The sequence below is a fragment of the Papaver somniferum genome, unplaced genomic scaffold (genome assembly GCF_003573695.1).
Source record: "Papaver somniferum cultivar HN1 unplaced genomic scaffold, ASM357369v1 unplaced-scaffold_117, whole genome shotgun sequence".
Taxonomy (NCBI): domain Eukaryota; kingdom Viridiplantae; phylum Streptophyta; class Magnoliopsida; order Ranunculales; family Papaveraceae; genus Papaver; species Papaver somniferum.
Genome location: NW_020620714.1, coordinates 9,743,802 through 9,765,771, shown reverse-complemented (window position 1 = coordinate 9,765,771; position 21,970 = coordinate 9,743,802). Strand labels below are relative to the sequence as shown.

General features: G+C 34.9%; 1 protein-coding gene across 1 annotated transcript; it reads right to left on the bottom strand.

Moving 5' to 3' along the window:
• Window positions 1-6,363: 6,363 nt before the first annotated feature.
• LOC113329822 (cation/H(+) antiporter 15-like) lies at window positions 6,364-8,802 on the bottom strand. The gene is made up of 5 exons (XM_026576647.1): window positions 8,755-8,802; window positions 8,525-8,664; window positions 7,649-8,417; window positions 6,926-7,543; window positions 6,364-6,825 (listed from the first exon to the last, which is right to left on the bottom strand). Exons 1-5 carry the CDS (start codon window positions 8,800-8,802, stop codon window positions 6,364-6,366), a joined length of 2,037 nt encoding a protein of 678 aa, XP_026432432.1.
• Between the last annotated feature and the right edge of the window lie 13,168 nt (window positions 8,803-21,970).

Sequence of the window (21,970 nt, the reverse complement as noted above, 5' to 3'; positions counted from 1 at the left end):
GGCCAGGAATAGAGGTGTTTTGAAAAAAAGAAGTCTCCTTAACTTTCTTTGTTTCATCATCTTCGTTTTCTCATGTCTTCTTTTCTCCATCAGTATCATCGACTAAATCAGGTATGTCTTCCTTTTCTAAACCAGTGTGTATCAATATTTTGTTTATATATTCTCCATGGGATACCAACCTTTTTTCAATCGTCCCTAACTGCTTTGTAATACCATCTGTAATATTTTTGGTGTCAGTTTTATTGGTAGCAATAGAGATTTGAATATTTTTCAAAATCTCTGTGATTTCATGTAGAGTAGGAGTGTTATCTTCCATTGAAAGAAAATTAGGGTTATGAGTGTTCTTTTGCGGAAGCTGTGAATGATCTGTTTCTAGATAGAAATCTAAAAAACATGGCTCTGATACCAACTAGTGTAGGACAGAACAGGATTGAAAGGGATATTTAAGTTTCGTCAGAAACTTAATAGAAAACTGATTCAAGGATCAAGATTCTTAGGTTAAAAGATTGATAATCAAATTGATAATAATAATAATATTGATAATAATATGTTATTCTCTAACATAACCTTTAAATAGGTTCACAAGAACCGACTAAACAGAAAAGAAAAAGAAAATTGACGTAAACTAGGAAAGTCAAAAGGCTTGCAAAGCAAGTAAGCTAAACAGAAACGTTGGATCAACTGTTATAGTTGATACGCGTACAAAGGATCAACAGTCATAGTTGATACTGCCGTAAAGGACAAACATTCATTGTTGATACACAACAATGGATCAACATAAAGAGTTGATACAGAGAAAGATGTACTACATCAAGAATTTCTGTTTTAGTTTCTGAATAATATTAATTTGATTTATTGTCATTTATCTTTTGTTATTGGTAATGGTAGTAGATCTACACTGAATTTGGAAATGTTTTATTGTTTCAGATCGTGTGTATGTTGATTTATGCACAACTCTCAGTCTCTGTTTTATCTTGGCCGAGCAAAAAAAGGTCTTGTGTATCAGTAATTTGCCAATGGAGTGAATATTTTTTTTTTTTGATATTAATAGAACTCCACTTCAAGTTTTAAGGATTCATTCATGGAATCCCAAAAAGATAAACATATGTTGAGGGCTCGGCCATTTTAATTTATAAGATTAATTGGTGGTCTTGGCAATGAGAATGAGAACGGTGTTCTCTTCTTATAATTATCTAACTGGCAAGAATGACCTGAGCCAAATCCAAAAAACCTTAAGGTTCCGTTATTCATTGGTTGTTTAATTCGGCCACGGTAAGAGTGAAGATTTCTTTGTAGGGTGAAAGTGAACTTCGGAACTGAAGCTCAAGTTGCTCAATGCTAGTGGACAAATGTTTAGCCAGACTCTCAATGAAATCGGGTCACAAGTTGTCCGGTGCAGTCAACTGATCTCATGTTCTTAGTCCTTATATATATCTCGATGGCTTCACTATAATTTTTTGTTTTTTTACGTAGTTGTACCCGTAAGTATTCTTTTTTTTGTGGAGCTTTATAGAGTCGTATTCTGGAAGATAATTAACAGGGGGAAAGCCACTTTTACCATAAGGAAAGTTGATTGTGGTCCAATCTTGTTGACTTCTGGTCAATATGGGGTGAATTTAGTAATTAGTTTTTCTAATCGAAAATCATTGTTGAAGTTTGATTACCCATATACCTTACCGGATATGTAGAGTTCCTATGTATCAACATAATCTAACCGAAACTGTAACCATTGAACCTTTTGAATCATCTGTAATTAAAATACAAACTATAAGCAACATTATTCTAATTTCATATTGCTTCATAAACTGTAATTTTCTTCTTGTATAAGGCTGTCGGGACAACACTCTCTGTTTCTGACTTTGCAATCACAAACTGCCTCTTTGAACACGAACACATAATCACATAAAATAATTAAACAAGTTATCTTGATGACTATGTTAGAGTTGAGTTTGTAAGATTATCCAGCATTGTTTATTAGTTGTAGAAAGAATCACTTAAGTCCAAAGTAGATCGGGTGGACTCATGGCATATAACATCTGCAACTGTGACATCATCAAAATGTAAGTTGTATATATGCAAACAAAAAATCATTGCATATGCAAACAAAAATAATTAAAGAAATCGATGCCATTATAAAGGGAAAGAAAGATGAACCAGTGTAGTGACCATTCTGGTTGTGATCACGAAGTTATTATATATTATCACCTCGAACTATTAACCATCTCTGCTTGGTGAGGATCTGGTATAAGTAAAATCATTTCTTCCACTCGGCTTCAGTATCTTGGGATGAAAAGATAATAGTCTATCGAAGGCATTTGATATTGCTAGGGTTTACAGTTTGTAAAGTTCAGGTAAAAGGTTATACAGGAAATCAAAATCCAAGGAATCATAATTTTAAATCCAAGAAATCAAAATCCAAGGAATCATAATTTTAAATCCATCCAAAGTCAAATAAGTTTAACAAAAGTCAGCTTTCCCTCAAGTAAAATTGGCTTTTCCCCTATTAATTATCTTCTGGAATTATCGGTGTCAGTTATTTTGTGAAGTTGCTTACTGGGCTTCAGGTACAATGTTTTTTTCCAATATCAATACTTTCTTTATATAAAACAGAATGATTGTGCTGGTGTGGCGTCCTCACATTCATCGTCAGGAATGGTACAAAAATAGAGTGCCACATGTCACATAGAAAAGCCTAGATGTCATGCCATATCAGATTTCTTCCAAGAGACGTGTCTTTTGGTTAAGCCTCTAAATTTTTTTTTTTTTGAAGGAACACGAGCAGATGATCCCAATTTTATATATTGATGAGATTTTTTACAAGAAACAAATATATCTTAATTGAAATACATGAACAAATATAAAATATATGTATCTTAGAATACAACAAAAGTACTAAACTCATGCAGTTCTTTGAGGAAATCAATGCTACTTGAGTGATGGTGTGAAGTTTCTGATTCCACCATTTGTATTGTTGTTCTTCATTGTGAACAAGTTTATCTTCTTCTTTAAGATTTGATGCTCCCATAACAGAGGAGTAATATGCGATGTTTATCGAAAACACGATCATATCCGGAAGCCATGGATCTTCACAGTAATGTAGATCTACGTCAAGCCAAAGTAATCCGTCCTCAAAAATGTCTTTGAAACGATTGCAATAATCAATAGAAACGCCTTGAAGGCTATATGAAATTGTTATAAAAACATATAATAAGAAACCAAGATGGCATACATAAGCCATCTGATTGATCAGAAATATAAAAAGAATCCTAAAAATTATTGGAACAACAATTTGCTTTATTGAAAACTATACAAACTAGGAATACAAACTTTAACCTGCCCAGAAGATCCGAAAAATCAGATCAAATCCGGACAAATCAGGGTGAAAACGAAGAAGAAGATGGAAGTTTTTTTTTTTTTTCCTTTGTTACGGTTTCTGGAGAGAGGGAGGCGGAATCAAAACTGAAAGTATTATATGTTTGAATGCTTACCTAATATTGTACTTATGCCTCTAAAATTGTTCTTTCAAAGAAACTGTTATACGAGTTACGAAAAGATGCATCTAATGAAACTGTTGTACTTAACTGTTATGTCCTAAAGAGAAAGATGCGTCTGTTCCTATTTAGAAAACACGTCTGTTTCTATATAAATGTTATTTCGAAGATATTCACTCAACACATTTGCTCCCTAATTATCTCAATATGTTCCACAAAATTGGCTTTACAAAAGGGTGCGTCCCATCCCTCCAGTATTTAGAAAAGATAAGGCTAGCGCGGTAGCGCCACCCACATGAACGCCCTGTGATGTTTCTACAGCCTACAGACACCATCTCCCGTTGACCAACAAGTATGTGTTTCTGGAAAAAGAAAAGTCCTTTCAACATTAATCCACATTTCAGACAGTTTGAAAGTGCATATGTCAACATCATTTTGTTATTCCGCATTTAGAGGTATAGCTATATATGCCACAGACCAGGGTTATCACCATGCAGGATATTCGGATGTGGAAGTAATCTTCATCCATGGTAATAATTTAGTTGTGATCTGTTTTTCTTTCTTCTATATTTGATTGAGTGGTTAATGATCTTAGATAGGGTTAACATATTTGTTGAGATTTAAAACAAAAATAGACCTCAGCTATTTGAGAAAAAAATGAAAAAGCATTAACTTATAGTATTGCCGTCTGAACATTTTTTTTTTGAGAAAAAAAAGCATTAGCATATATTGCCGAACATGAGATGAAGAAAATAACAAATGTGTGTATATGTACCTGTTAGATTGAAACACGGATTCAATCTTTTCTTTATCTCTTCGTAAGATATACCTCTTAGAAACCATTTTTCAATTTTTTTATTCCATGGGAAATCGATCGGCAACGGTAATGCGGAGTACATGGTTGGCATTACAGCCAAGAAAAGTAAGATAAGATTTAATAAACTTATCTCCCTCAAATTAAGGCTCTTCCAATCAACTTCTTTCAAAGGTTCCCGTATATGGTACTGAAAACATTAATTTAAACTACAGTACTATATTACTATGATCTGTTGTGCGACATGGAAAGGTAATTATACCGGTTAGTTACGTCAATTTTTTTTGGATTATCACTCTTGCGTATAAGTATTTCTGAATCGACTATTTGTTCTATGATTATTTTTTTTTGTATTCTTTTTCAGGTACGGTTGTCGCAACAACAGAGCGAAGATGCAAAAATGATGAAGCCAAGAAGTCTGTGGTTAAGAAGGACAGTCCTTGCCTGTTTACAAATCTCAGATCAAGGTTAACTAAAATCCAAGAATGGATTTACATTAGTAGCTCATGTGTTCTTACTTTTCGCAAATGCAAGCCCTGCATTTGCTAACTCCCTGCCTCAATACTTTGCTGTCTGTGTTGTAATTCCCTCACGTTGTTTCTGCCCTCCACCCTATACTTCTGGTGGATTTGAGTTAGGCACTCTAGGTCGTCTCCATCATACACCTGAAACCATGCACAACTGAAACCACCAACATACACCAAATGCTCCTTCAATCCTGTAACAGGAAGTTGGATGCAGAACAATGACGATTCTGTTGTTGAACTAGTTTTTAGTTTTTCACAATTTTACTCTCACTGTTACGTGTATATGTTTGCACTACTTTTCACTCCCACCTATCTCACATATTTTCCGTATATTATTTGAATATCCTACGAGATAATGTTATATGTCTTGGTTTGTAAAGGTATCTACGGGAGTCATGAAATGTGTGTTATGCACTATCCTCATTGTATTGGCCATGCAATAAGTGAATGTTACAAAACGGAACCATGAGGTTATATCCGGAGGTCCCATTTTGTTCGGAGCAAGATATTTTCTACTAGTGAATTTCAGTAGGCAAATACATTAAGTAGTCATTGATTGGTATTGCTACGGCTTCTCATAAAAGTGGTTTGTGTCCGGTTGTAATGGCAGTTAAAGCCATTAATTAGTTGAACACAGAAAATGAAATATCACTGGTGCAGATGCATGTATGGCGCGAACTTAATAATGTTAATATGTATGTGTGGTAAATAATTAGCGGTTACTAATTATGTGTCAATACCGAGAGATGATGAAATATGTGACAACCCAAAATATACTACATAGGGCTTGAACAAACCTTGTATAATTATATTCTAGGTTATTAACTTTACTTATGAGGACGTTACGAAGATGTCATCTATGTGAAACCAAAGTTTTATTGGTTCTTTGATTGCGATGTTCTGATTTGTTATTGTATGGGTCATAGTTAAGTTGGATAAGGTATCAGCTACTACATTTTATGTCACCAGAAAACTTTTTTTTGTTTATAATTATCAAACTGTAAAGAAAATCCGGTTAGCCAAATGCAGATATCTTAACGTTCCCTTATTCAGTGGTTGTTTAATTCAACTTTAACAAGAGTGAAGATTGCTTCGCAGTTTCTGATAAAAAAAAAAAAAAGATTGCTTCGCAGTTGTTCAATTATGAACCAATGTGCTATTCATTTGTCGCGTTATTTTTTTTTATTAATTTTTGAGTTTAGCTTGTATGTTCCTGTTCTGCTTCTCACTTGTTGCTCATTTTCATGTAGTGTATGGTTTGTCGTACTAACAAAAAGTTCAGTAACAGGCCCGGTTTTGTCAACCCGCTTTGTTTGTTGAGATGAGTTGATTCATGGATAGTGTCAGATGACCATAGAATTGAACAATGAATTGATTTATGTAAAGTCTCAGATGCTCTAAGTCTTGATCCTTGGACTTGGATTCATGTGTAGATCCAATCACTACTCTTGTCACCCCATAAGTAGAACATTTGAATATGTGGAATCTGAAAATTGGAGATCAGTAAGCGTGTACCATTATGTTCCCATGATTAACTAATATCTTGCAGTCGGTGAATTATTAAGATTGAACCCTCAGCACCATAATCAGGAGATGTTACCAAGTCTCCGATAACTCCTAGCTCTCCACATTCTTCCCAATTTGCATCTAATCCTGAAATTATTTTTGAATCAGCTATTTGTTGTCTTCCAACGAGCACCAGATCAAAATCTTGGTGAAGTGACCGGACTGCCCATATTGTTTCTGCACCATCTTTTACCTCTACTTTTTTGTATACCAATGTTTCATCATGCATGGTGTTAACCCTGAAATGGTCTACTAATTCATCATCAAGAAACGTGTGCCTCTCAATATCAATGCTAACAGATTCATTGTAATAGTCAATAACTCCGTCGGATGATAGACTTGCAGGACCATAAAACCTAACAAGGGTAACAAAGACGTACGGATGATGAATCATATTCATTGCAAAAAGCCAATGCTTCTCGATCATCTGGGCCACCAAAAAAGAGTATAATCACGTGGTAAGGCGTGTCGGGCAAGAAGCAAGTAGATTTTGTTTGGAGATTACTACCATCCATTAAGATCCCGACTGAGCATGGGGTGTTCCGCAACAGATTTTGAAGAAGGGTTTTCATTGCACGATTGGAAATATTTGGTCTGGCCAGATCATCCCTCAGGCTTATTGCATCTTGCCTGCAGAAAGGGAAGATAACGAGAGCAGCCCCCTTGTCGACTGACATGGTGCATATATCGTTGTGCATTGAAGCATACGGAGAGATAGTGGTAAAGGCATGAACCGTAACAAGGTTCTTGTATCGGTTTTGGAATTTTTTGAAAACATTGATTATCCTTTCCGATATGGTAGGGTTTGATGTGGAAGCAAGTTCATCCAATGTGTGAGATATAAGGAGAGGAGAAGCACGACCAACAAGCTCAATGAGATGGAGGAGGTAAATGGTGAGTGGGTGGAGTTTGGTAGGATTGGAGGCTTCAATGATTCTCATGATGGCGGGAACATCATCTATGGTGTGGACACAAACAAGTACTCTAAAATCTGAGTTGTTTTCATTCGAATGCAAAATTGACCCTCCTTTGTAGGTTAAGTATTTCGATGAAGGGTCATACAAGTATTTCACCGCGGGTGTAATAACAGCTACTAGCACTACAAGTGCGAGAACCATGATTGTATTTGATGAAGTAAATATTTCCTGCAGAGTAAATAACAAAAGATGTTAATGGAGTATTCAAATTACTTGGTAAGATGCTATAACATATTCTGCAATAACGAAAAAAAACTGTGTTTGAAGACGCACTTCAGTATTTACTGAGTCTAACCAGGTGTTAAGTGTGGAAACCTCGACAATGCCTTTAAGATTCATAATAAGTACAAGCAAGAAACTATCTCGCGGAGGGACTCCAAGAAGCACAGCTGGGATGAAAAGCCCGATAAACTTTCCAAGGATACTACCGAGGATGATCAGTAAAACACGCCATAGATATACGAAATCAACTAAGTGAATGTTCGTCTTATATCCAACGATACCCATATGCAGAGGCATGAAAAATACAGAAACAATGCGTAGCTTCTTAACTAGAGCTGATCCTAAAGGTGGACCATCAGGTATAGCCAAACCTAGTAAGAAAACCCCAACTGTACAATTCAATCCACAATATTCACTAGCTAATCCACACAGCAGAACTGAAATCATTATCCAGGTAATGTAAATATCATCTACAGGTCTCCCTTCAGGTGTATTTTTTACAATCCATAACGCTGCCGGCCGCACAATAAAAAATACATAAATCACCGTCCCTAATAAAATTAACACTGCAGGTAGCGCATATGTTAGGTTTCCACTTCTGGTCATTTGGTGGAAAAGGCTCCCGAATTTTAAACCCAGATGAAGAAAATCAGCAACCATTGATATATGAATCGCTGAATTACCTAGCTCGGAGTTAAGAATTTTAAGATCATCGAGCACATAGACGATAACAGGGAAGGAAATCATGCCGAATAGATCTACTACTTTATCAGGGTACCTATTATATGTCCTTAGTCCCGGTACATTATTTAAAGTCCAGCTACATAAGAGCAAACCATACAAAAGAATCAGATGATGCATGGTCGCCACCCAGCTCTCTTTAATATTTTGGGATCCATTTGAACTCCAACTTTAAATATAAAAAACATGGAACTGAAATGAGCAAGCATGTCTACTACTTGAAATCCATTTCGAGGGAATATGAAATAACTAATTCCTACAGTCCTGCCATGTGACAATTTTAACCACCGAAAGCTAAGAACCCATGGGCTAACAAGTATACCTCCCTATACATGTATAACCAAGCCATCAATAATCATAAAAATAAAAACATACGTACTCGAGAAAATATTTAAAGCATAATAAACAAGCCTTACCAGTATTTGAGAAGCAAGTAAGGGTTGATGGAACCGTGACAATGCCATATGTATGAAATGGGGTAAAAGAGAAAGTACGCTAATTTGCAAGCAAATACTTGGTAGAATACCAAAAAAAAGTAGTCATCTGAATATGAATGTCCATAAAATAATCCTCCTCTGTCTGAACCGACTGTGCCAGGAACTGTACACATACGATAACCTTTCGGTTTCAACATCTCTCTCTCTCCGTGTACCCCCAACTAAGCAGCAGCAGGAACCGTAAGTGTTTGGCAGGGGAGAAAGGAAGCAACAAGGAAAGGAAACAAATTGATGTTTTTCTGTTTCTTTTTTTCTTCCGAGGTTTATATATAAATGAGAAAGAAAACTTAATTGCTGTGAGATAATAGATTCTCAAATTTGGTGTTCATTTATTATTGACAGACAAATCATTATCTAACTATAAGGTTAAATCAACCCATTGACTATTTTTGACTATTATCAAAAAATAGTCTATGATCTATGATATTCAGCCTGTCAGCCCCAAATTTAGTGGGCATTTCTGGTGGGACCTCACAATCGCATTGCATATGATATATTGCAACCCAAAATTAGTGAACCCAATGCACCCAACATGAGGTGGCATCAACATGGAGCCCGATATAGAAAGTTGACATCTCATTTTTTGAATACTACCCCATATAAATTGCTATCCTTTCGGTTTTTTATGTTCTTGTCTCGTTTTCCCCGTGCATCTGTTTTATTCATAACTTCCAGTTACAAATCCAACCCTTTTCTTCCTGTTAAAACCGAAATTTTATTTTATTTCCATCACAAAACATCGTTTAAATCAGTGAATCATCCTTATAATTAAAATTTATTTTTAAGGAAAACAAATAAAATAAATGTGATCCTTGATTTTATAAGTTCACTTGAGAAATTCAGATTCAAAAAAGAGTAGAGATTTTTTTGTTGAACATTTTCTATTGAGCGAGAGAGCAAGCATTCTTAATAATCTCATTTGATTTTATGTACATGATTCACATCCTAGTTAAGAATCCAATTATTTAAGAACAATTGTTCATCTTCTTCAATAATAAAGTTAAGCAAAATCTACGGAATGTTAATCTAATGGTTTCCAATTTTCGTTGAATTTTTGTGTTGATTTCCAGAGTCTCTCGATGTGTACCCTGATATTAAAAAAAAAAAAGTGTAACAACATTAGGAGTTTGCTTCCCACATATACCACCTCGTGTTGGTGTTGGAAAATATGGGATAAAATAAAGGACGAAAAGAATGTTGTATTAGTGGAGCTTCAAGGCCTTACGTTCAGTAATTATTTCGATCCTTCCCAATTAATTGGCGAGTATAATCGGTCAGCGAAATATTGCTTTCAGAATACAATGAAGTCCTAACAACTTTGTTGGATTCAAAGGTTGTATTCCCTTGGCCCAATCAAGATACCACTGTAATTGATTCTGAAGATGTTTAGAGAGAAAGAGTTTTTGATAATTGGAATGGGAGAAAGCCTTCGCTTTTTAAAGAGGAATTCATGTTTTCTGGAGATGGATTTTCATCTTCGACAGACGCATTCAACGGGTATCCATTAACCAAAGTCTACGCAAAAATAATGTTAATATAATGGTTTCCAATTTTGGTTGACCATTTCTGTTGATTTCAAGAATCCCACAATGTGTACCGTGATATTAAAACAAAAAAGTGTAATAAAATTAGGAGTTTGCATATTCCACCTCATGTTGGGTGCACAAGTATCTTCCCACATATACCACCTCACAAATCCTTTCTAGCCAGCATCCTAGTTGCATGATGTACCAAAGTGATGCAATTCAATCCTGGGGTCAGCGTGCGCGCAACACAAACCTGAGTTGAAGCTTTATCCCATTGCATCTTTAAGCATGCGTTACATGAAAATGTACGAGTGTTACAATTTAAATTTTTCAAGGATCCAATTTGAATATCCCGATTTGACGGATCAGTGATATTCAAACTCTAGGTTCACAGTTGTCCCAAAAGAGTCCCCCGAAAGATTTTTCATCTATGAGCTCACGAACTTTTAGATGGGCTAGAAGTCACACTTGGACTAATTTTATGTGCCTCTTTGTAGAGGTTTTTAGGTTTGATAAGGGCACACGTTAGGGTTTAGGATGTAGCTATAAAAGGAAAGTTATTCTCAATCTCTACCTCACTGAATGAACTGGACCTATATCTAAAACTACGGCATTTTTCTTGTCTCTCTGGTTTTCAGTCCCTTAAAATATTTTGATGGTCATCTTTGTTTACAAAATGGATTATTGGGATGATCCTTACATCGAACTATATACACAGTCAATTATTGCTTAGCAGCACAATGATTTCTCCTCTCCAAAATAAGGTTGGAGATGGCTACAACAAGAGCTAATGAACTGAGGGGTTGGCATATGCAAATGCGGAGCAATAGATGCCCTAAGAACTACAAAGAAGAAATACAGCAAATCCCTATATTAAAGTTCAGGAACCATTGAGTTTAGGTCCGTTCGAAAAGAATAAATGATTTTTATCACTTTTATATAACGGTACGGTAGTAGATTTTTATTGGATTTGAAAGTGTTCTAGTGTTACAGTTCGAAAAGAATAAAGATTTTATGCAAAAATTTGAGACCTTGGGTCTGTTTTTTTTAACACAAAGGCCCTTTCTATGATTAATCTTTAGTAGTAAGATTGCTTAGCCGAGGCGGTTTGGACCGCTAAGCCGGAACCTATTATTAGGATTTGGGGATCTTCGTTCACTGTGCCGCTTCTTTCAAATCTATTTTCGCGTAATGACGACGCCAAAAAGGTACATTTCTCGTTATGTTTTCTGAATTCATAACACCTATCAAGACTTAGCGTGTTTGTATAACTATCAATTTCTATGCCAATGCCATCAACACCGAAAAGTTTGAATCCTATAAACAACAACGAACAGAAGAGGAAGAAGACGCCCTCTCTACCACGAGTACTATAGACTATTCTTACCCAGAAGGAAAGTATCCAAGAAAAGCTGATGTAGGGGCGAAATATCGCACAAAGCTAAATCATAACTTCGCCCTGACTAAGACAACCATTAACACGAAGAGGAGAGAAATTAGGAGAAAAGTAATTATGCGATAAGGGGAAAGAAGCAAGACGAACCACCATACGACAGGCATAGTGCAATGTGTATCGAGAAGAGCACGGAGCAGCAACGCGAAAGACAACGACATCTCCCCAAATCCTGGCGAATAAGACAGAGTGAACATAGATCAGTTAGCAGAGATTTTGCACGTGAACAAATATTTGGTGATTGATTTCATTTGGATTCTTGTTCAATTCTACCTTTCTAATATATCGAAACAAATATTCACTCTATGGAACAATTCCTATGACGGTTAATGTACATTTATGTATATATACTCAAGGTTATTTAAACCCCGACTCTTGTGTCAATAACCTTTATCCCTAGAAAGGTTCTCATGTTATAGTGAATGATCTTACGAATTCAATGAGCCAAGAATCACTCAATTACGAGTTATGAGTGATTTATTAAAGTAACAGTTTTCAGTTCGTTAATAGGAAACTATCCATGGACTGTTTGTAACGGTTCACGGACTTGAGCCTAATTACGTGACTAGAAGTCTTTTTTAGTCAAGTTGGTGATGTTTCCTTATCTAGGCAAGATAGATATTACTCCAAACATATTTGATTACCATATTAAAGTGTTTGTGATTCCTTCCTAAGTTAAAATGTGATTTATTCACATAAATACAATAGTTGCTAATTAATTATTTATTTAATTATTTTGGCAAGAGTTGTAACTTAGGAAAGACTACCAAAATTATGAGAGTCTTGAAAAAGGAAAATAACTTTACTTAGTTTTAAAGATACCGTTCACTATAAATAAAGGGTTCGTGAGGCTACACGTTTTTTATGCCCTTTGGAAAATTGGTGTAAGCTCAAAAGGTTGTTTTCCATGTCTTTTTTTCTTCGTTGAACAAATAGTGAGATAAAAGTCTTTGTATTAGGGATCACAAAGCCAAGTTGGGTTTAATCTTCGTGATTGATTATACAGCTTGTAATCTAGGTTTTCACCTCTTCTCTATTCTAAGGTTTTCTCTTCTGATATAAAACCATTCAAGAGTTGTTGATCATAAACCCTAGGTTTTGATAGATTTCAGTTTCTGATCGTATATCAACACTTGTTAGTCGAAATCGTAGGATAGAAAACTTCGATTAAGATACCTCATAAAAATCCTTAAGAAGTTTTAAACAATATATCTCTAGATTTATTCTAATTGTTCTTGTTGTAGAGTTATTAGGGTTTTGTTAACTTTAGATTTATTCTAGTTGTTCTTGTTGTAGAATTATTAGGGTCTTCGTTGGTTGTTTCACTGTGACGCTTCTTTCAAATCTATTTTCGCGTAATGACGACGCCAAAAAGGTATATTTCTCGTTATGTTTTCTGAATTCATAACACCTATCAAGATTTAGCGTGTTTGTATAACTATCAATTTGTATACCAATGCCAGCAACACTGAAAAGTTTGAATCCTATAAACAACAACGAACAGAAGAGGAAGAAGACGCCCTCTCTACCACGAGTACTATAGACTATTCTTACCCAGAAGGAAAGTATCCAAGAGAAGCTGATGTAGGGCCGAAATATCGCACAGAGCTAAATTATAACTTCGCTCTGACTAAGACAACCATTAACACGAAGAGGATAAAAATTAAGAGAAAAGTATTTATGCGATAAGGGGAACGAACCACCATACGACGAACCACCATACGACGAACATAGTGCAATGTGTATCGAGAAGAGTACGGAGCAGCAACGCTAAAGACGACGACATCTCCCCAAATCCTGGCGAATAAGACAGAGTGAACAGAGATCAGTTAGCAGAGATTTTGCACGTGAACCTAGTTGTCTTCTACCATTGAATTTGCCTATATAAGGGTTCAAATAATGAAGAGAGAGGCAGGTTGAGAAAGAATTCAGTCAAAGTAGCAGAGCTAAAACCACTTCTAGAAGAGAAAAAAAGCATTAGAATTTAGCTTTACTCTCACTTCCATTGTTATATGTTTGAATCTTTGTGATACTTGTGAGAACATCATATTCTCAATAACAAAGCTTGTGTGAAGATTATTAGAGCATTGCTCGGTTGAGCCCACTAGCGTTGGTTTGTCAAGTTAATTAGTTGTCAATTTTAGTTACCAAAATACTTTCTTGATTTAGTATACTAAAGATAGTTTCGGACTAGATTAGGTCTAAGAAGAGCTATTCTTAAAGGATGAAGATTGAAGATTACAAGAAGACATCAACAAGGACTTCATCAGCAAAGGTATGTGGTGATTGATTTTATTTGGATTCTTGTTCAATTCTACCTTTCTAATCTATCGAAATAAATATTCACTCTATGGAACAACTCCTATGACGGTTAATGTACATTAATGTATATATACTCAAGGTTATTTGAACCGCGACTCTTGTGTCAATAACCTTTATCCCTAGAAAGGTTCTCATGTTATAGTGAATGATATTACGAATTCAATGAGCCAATAATCACTCAATTACGAGTTATGAGTGATTTATTAAAGTAACAGTTTTCAGTGTTGCTGAAACTGTTACAGTTCGTTAGTAGGAAACTATCCATGGACTGTTTGTAACGGTTCACGGACTTGAGCCTAATTACGTGACTAGAAGTCTTTTTTAGTCAAGTTGGTGATGTTTCCTTATCTAGGCAAGATATATATTACTCCAAACATATTTGATTACCATATTAAAGTGTTTGTGATTCCTTCCTAAGTTAAAATGTGATTTATTCACATAAATACAATAGTTGCTAATTAATTATTTATTTAATTATTTTGGCAAGAGTTGTAACTTAGGAAAGACTACCAAAATTATGAGAGTCTTGAAAAAGGAAAATAGCTTTACTTAGTTTTCAAGCTACCGTTCACTATAAATAAAGGGTTCGTGAGGCTACACGTTTTTTATGCCTTTTGGAAAATTGGTGTAAGCTCAAAAGGTTGTTTTCCATGTCTTTTTTTCTTCATTGAACAAATAGTGAGATAAATGTCTTTGTATTAGGGATCACAAAGCCAAGTTGGGTTTAATCTTCGTGATTGATTATACAGCTTGTAATCTAGGTTTTTCACCTCTTCTCTATTCTAAGGTTTTCTCTTATGATATAAAACCATTCAAGAGTTGTTGATCATAAACCCTAGGTTTTGATAGATTTCAGTTTCTGATCGTATATCAACACTTGTTAGTCGAAATCGTAGGATAGAAAACTTCGATTAAGATACCTCGTAAAAATCCTTAAGAAGTTTTAAACAATATATCTCTAGATTTATTCTAGTTGTTCTTTTTGTAGAATTATTAGGGTTTTCTTAACTTTAGATTTATTCTAGTTGTTCTTGTTGTAGAATTATTAAGGTTTTCTTAACTTGGAAATTGATTTTTGGAATCACCCAGGTTCACTTACAAAAATCAAGTTCAAGGACTCCTTGTGTGTACGCATACTGATTGTAAGTAAAAACCTAATCTACAAGTTTGTTTCGGTATCTCTACTTTTATTTTGGTAGTTGTTCGAAACAACCACAGGATTTGAAAAACCTTGATTTACATCTAAAGGGAAATCAAATCGGTGTTTTTTGTGTGAAAACAAAAGATCGAAAAATATCAACCATGTTGTTGTATCTTCTAAAGAGAGCCTTGGGTTCTGCTAGAAGATTTACAAGAAGAATTCCTAAAGACAATCGGTGTTGTGCTAGGAGTTCTATTAGTGCTGAAGCAGGTATCACATCTAGTCCGAATAGGTAGTAGGAATTTGGTGTAACATCTTATAATCAGTGTGTGTTTATTCTGGACTAGGTCCCGGGGTTATTCTGCTTTTGTGGTTTCCTCGTTAACAAAATTTCTGATGTCTGTGTTATTTCTTTTCCGCATTATATTTATTTATATAATTAAAATAATACAGGTTGTATGTTAATCAATCATAGTTGTTAAATCCGACCGTGTTTGTTGGATAAGACTTGATTGATCTTGAACAATTTATTTTGTTATTTTTACATTGTTAGACCACTCTGTACTAAACCTGTTTCAAGTGGACACTGTGTTGAAATATTTCTTTAGTGATTTTATCTTAAAGAGGTTTATACACGGTGGATATTGAATAGGTTGTGATTAACACAAAGTATTATGGTTCAAGAGCTTCACACGAAAATCAGGTTTACATACTTGTTCCTGTTTAACTCTGATTGCGTTGAAATAGAGATATAGCTATTTGATATACTTTCCTATAGATTGAGTCTGACTGTCTAGTTGATTCTCTTGAAAGTATATTGAAGAAAGTCATCTCAGATTGCCAAACGAATTGTTGGATGTGGTTGTTAGACCCCCGCATTTTCAATTGGTATCAGAGCAGGTAAACACATTAAAGACCTTATAAGTCTGTGTTTGTAGCGATCTGATATGGACAAAAGTGTTATCTCTATAAGCGTACCGCCAGCCTTTGATGGCACGAACTATTTATGGTGGAAAATTGCTATGCGTGCTTTTATTCAAGCGCGAGATTTTCAATCATGGGTTTGTATTTTTAATGGCTATAATCCTCCATCGGTTACAGTAGACGATGTAACTGTTGCAAAGGATATTGGTGATTATGATGATCTTGAGATTCTTGCTGCAAAGAAAAATTATGAAAGATTAAATTCTATCATCCATGCCATTACTCCATATCTCTAGCATCATGTGACTACTTGCACAAAGTCTAAAGATGCTTAGGATATCTTAGAAACCGTATTGGAAAGGAATGCCGCAGAGAAAGAAGCAAGGCTTCAAAATCTATCTTCTGACTGGGAAATCCTTCACATGTCTGATGATGAAACCTTTGATGAGTTTAACCAAATAATTTCTCAAATAGTTAACATATTCATTAGGAAGAACTATTCCGGAGAAAGTTATTGTGTGAAAATTTCTCAGGTCTCTACCATCAAGATACGAGTCTAAGAAACATGTCATTGAAGAAGCAAGCGATCTTTCTACACTCACAGAAATACTTTTGATGGAAAGTTAAAGATCTTTGATAATAAACACGCATCTAGAAAAGAGGTGATTTCTCTTAAAGCTGCAAACAATTCTGAATCCTCTAAGGATAAATCTGGCTCGCCAGATACTAAGGATGTTGCTCCATGAAAATTTATAAAAATCTTGAGAGACTGGAAAAAGAGGTTTTATAAAGGTGTAATATCTACTAATGATGATGTACAATGATTTAACTATCGTGGTTTCTGAAAAAGCGGGGGTCTAACAGCCACACCCAATATTTCGCTTAGCAATCTGTATGGACGAACTCCAATATACTTTCTAGAGAATCAACTAGACAGTCAGACTCAATCTAGACAAAAATTATATCAAAGAGTTTTTATCTCTATCTATCGATTTAAATCTTACTCAAGCAAACTACGAGTCTCAATTTAAATACAAGAGAGATAAACTTGGATGGTACCAAAGACCAATATCCAAGTGTCAATCAATTTAAATCAACAACTAAAAGGTCGGATATTCTAATTGATTGAACAACGCACAACCTGTATTATTTCAATTATACAAACAAATATAATGCGGAAAAGAAATAACACAGACACCAAAAAATTTGTTAACGAGGAAACCGCAAATGCAGAAAAACCCCGGGACCTAGTCCAGATTGAACACACATTGTATTAAGCCTCTACAGACACTAGCCTACTCCAAACTAATTTCGGTCTGAACTGTAGTTGAACCCCAACGAATCTCACACTGATCCAAGGTACATTTATGCTCCAACGTCTCTGACTCAGCAGGATACTACGTACTTGATTCCCTTAACTGACTTCACCCACAACTAAGAGTTGCTACGACCCAAAGTCGAACACTTTAATAAACAAATGTGTATCATACAGAAAAGTATACGATAATAGATAAATCCATCTCCCACGAATATACCTACGAGTTTTGTGCCGTCTTTTGATAAATCAAGGTGAACAGGAACTAACTGATAAACCAGACTTATATTCCCGAAGAACATCCTAGTATTATCAATCACCTCACAATAGTCTTAATCGACGCATCGAAAAAACATATTGTGGAATCACAAATGATGAGACGAATATGTTTGTGATTACTTTTTATCTTTCCTATCGGAGATAGAAATCTCGATCCAATTATTACAATTGTTCTCGTACGATAGAAACAACAAGATCAGATCACACAACTACAAGAAAAGTAGTATCAGTCTGGATTCACAATCCCAATGAAGTCTTTAGGTCGTTAACCTGGTTTAAAAGAATAAACCAAAGTTTAAAGGAGAATTGACTCTAGTTTAGCACAACTAGTATCACACAGAATGTGTGGAGATTAGTTTTCCCAGTTGCTAGAGTTCTCCCTTCTATAGTCTTTCAAATCAGGGTTTGCAATCAATGTTAGCTTGGTAACAAAGCATTAAATATTCACCCGTATATGGAAACCTGATTTAGATTCAAGCTAATATTTATCAACTGTTAGATCGAATACACAGCTTGTTATCAACAATATTCAACCAAATGGTTAGTTATATGATCACTTTCATATCAACCATACTCTTCTTCACCATAACTAGTTTGAATGAATCAAATGCACTAGTTAGAGAGTTGTTCAATTGCAAGGAAATCTCATGTATTACACAAGACATAATTGAAGAAAAAACGATTTGATTCACATGAATCGGTTCATGAACTCTATAGCCACGGTTTGCAATTGCATTCCTTATTTTATAAAGATAAGTTCACTAAACATTGGTTTTAGACATAACCTACTCAAGTTCGCGGACTGGGTTCTCGGGTTTGAGAACTTCGCCAGTTCGCGGAGTGAGTTCGCGGACTTAGCTCACCCACTTCTCCGGTTCACTTGATCAACAAAGTTCGCAAACTTCGGTTCAAGCAATAAGGAATTATACATATATGTGTTTCCACAACAATTCTTATATCCTCCAAATGTTTATATAGTCTAAACTCTCATTTAAGTCATTGAAACATTCTCAGAGGACGTTATATAGTTGTTATTCAAAAACCATTTTTCGTCAGAATAATTTTCAAAGTGATTGAAACATAACATGAGTTTCGTCATTAGGTAAATATAAACTTGGATAAAGTTAAAGATTTACCAACACATATTTCGAGAAATAGATAGGCGAGGTAAACTCGGATCGAAATACCAAATGTGTATAATCTAAGTCTATATAGCAAAACGACTTTTGTCTCAAGATAGGAGATAAATTGACTTTCAAGTGATAGATAAGTTCAAGTCTCCACATACCTTTTAGTCGATGAAGATACACCAGTTCCTTGAGTAGTTCTTCGTCTTGTATGATGATTTCCATGGAGTTCTTGAGCTCAACTACACTTTCTATCCTACTCCGAGACATTAGCTATAGTCTAAAATCTCCCCCTTTGTCAATTTTAGTGTCAAAACTATCAATACATATGGAATACAAAAATATATAAATAAACTTTTGTAGCTCCTATTCCACATGCCAAATCTTTAACATTACTTGAAATCCTCGTCACTTCCAAGTACTCCAATGATCCTAAAGGTTGTAAGTTTAGCATCATCGTTGTTGAAAATCCGTAGCTATAACAACGAGAAAACAAGAGTTCTCAATCATTGTTATACAGTGTCATAGTATCATTACACATCGTCAAAGTTCAATTGTATCACAACTTTAACAACAATACTATGGTGATATGTCACTCCCCCTTAGTAAATACTCCATCTCACATGGAAACCACTCCTCCTTACATAATGATCCGAAAACCATATGTATTTGTAGTGTGAACTACATATTAATTCCCCCATTTTTGTCAATAAAATTGGCAAAGGTACAAGAACGGGATCCTAATGAAATTTCCAAAAAGAGACATTTCTTGACCAAAAGAAAGAATATATCATCTTATTTAGATGCAATCATAAAGCCGAAGCTAAATGCATTCATCAAGGAGTTTAAAGATATAAGATAACTCCTATAATATTCCACAGCCGCACTCCCCACAAAGTTTGGCAATTAAGAACTCTCCCCCATAATATGTCATTCACGAAAGAACAACAAGAGCGACCTTAATTGCAAAAAGAAAAGAGGGATTTCTTTGGACATAACAAATCACATACAAGTATGAATTTGATTCCAAAATACTCAATTAAATTAATCATAAGAGAACCATGATTAAATTAATCGAAATACACAACCAAACTAATCACAAAAGTAATCAATTTAATTGGTCATGCTCGACACAAAGTATCTCATGGAACAACAACTATGCCAAAACAATGACTCAATCGATAGAGCTCAACATAAGACACCTTATGGAACAACACAGTATGTACACAAATTGTGGATCGGAGATCGACCTAATACCGTGGAATAATCAAGGACTCATTCTATTTTCCATCACCATTTGCACAATGACATCTAATAGACATAATCCTGGAACACAAAAGTTTTTAACCTATCTTCCATCAAAAATTGACATAATAGGCCTAACTTTTGTATTTCTCAAAAGTCAATTCATTCTTTCATCAATACATACATATCAAATCACGAATGACTTTACTTTTGAAAAAGTATGGGACAATCAAGTTCACGGACGTAAATAAACATATCCCATAACAATATTGCAATATATGAAACCATAAAGATTAATACTGCAAAAATCATCTTCGAAACAAATTTAGAATTTAAACCAATAAATCTAAAAACATGAAGATGAAAACGTTGGACATAGCTATGTGTAATCACAATAATGGATATTCCAAACTATAGTTATTCTTCTAAGTAAAACAAGAAAAATAGAAGATTTACTAGGAAAAATGATCAAAAACAAGATAAAACAAAACCAAACTCCTATGCCAAACCAGACACGAACTAGGGTCAAATAGACAGTTCGATACCTTCTTGAGTCTTGAGGTCTTGGAGCCTGCGAACGACAACATCCTCTGCAGCATTGGAGAGGATATCCTTATTGGGAATTTCTTTAACACGGTTTTTTATGAGAACAAGGTCAGACTTAACCTTTTTCAACTTCGTTCTTACCACATCAAGACACTTCATTGTATCAACAAGTTGCTGCTTTGCCTCCTCAAATTTCTTTAGGAAATTAAGAAATACATATGACGAAATCTCTTCAACCTCCGCTATATCCGAATAGGAATCAGGAGATTGAGGAAATGAACCTTCAACTTCAACAAAAGTTCCCTTCTCTTTATCGAATTCGAAATATACCGCATTATCAACGAAATCTTTAGGTAAATCCCATGAGCAAGAAGAAGAAGTCATTGATAATATGAAACCTAGAGTAAAAAGTTCAACTCAATAGGATATGTATATAAATAAAATTCGAGAGACTTAGGGTTTACAAGATAGGTTTATGAGAGACCCCGAAACCGTACGTATACCCGTAAGAAGAGGGCTCACAAAGCACTGCACCAAAAAGTCCATGCTTTTATTTTATTTTAAAAAAAAACTAATAAATAAGGAAGGATAAAGAAATACTCATGAAAAAGTGTTTGACCAACTATCCATCTAAGAACGATAAGAAATTAGCTAGATAATTAGAGTTACTTTGTCAAGAGCATACCTATTCAATTCTCTCACAACTAGGTTATTTTGTATGTGAGATATCAACCTTGTGATTAATTTACACAAGCATGAGCTTTTAGATCATTAAATAAACGTTGTTTCTGTTTATCCTTCTTTTGTTGACAAGCGCTCATCCTAGAGAAGTAAGACACTGCTTGTTTGGCATATCTGTCAGAAGGCATTCTCTGAGTAGGACCTTTTGAAACTGGCACAAGAGGATCAGAATAGATAGGGATCCAATTTCTAGAATTAGATTTACCAGAAATAGTCTTATAAGTACAGGGAATGCTCTCATTAGCAACACAAAAATTTATGCTAGAATGCACTCGATCCATGTGATGATTTCTAGGAAGGATATCATATTTATAGTTTTCTGGTTTTCTGTGGGCATGCGATTACAGGAGTAGTCGATCGACTATTTGTTCTATTGACAGTGGATAGAAGCAAATTATGAAGTTTAGAAATTTGTTTACTTCTTACAAAACAATGGATATCATAGTGATTCTTTTTCCCACATAAGGTACAGGTTCGTGGAGGAGAAGCAATAATTGACACCTGTTTTAACTTCAT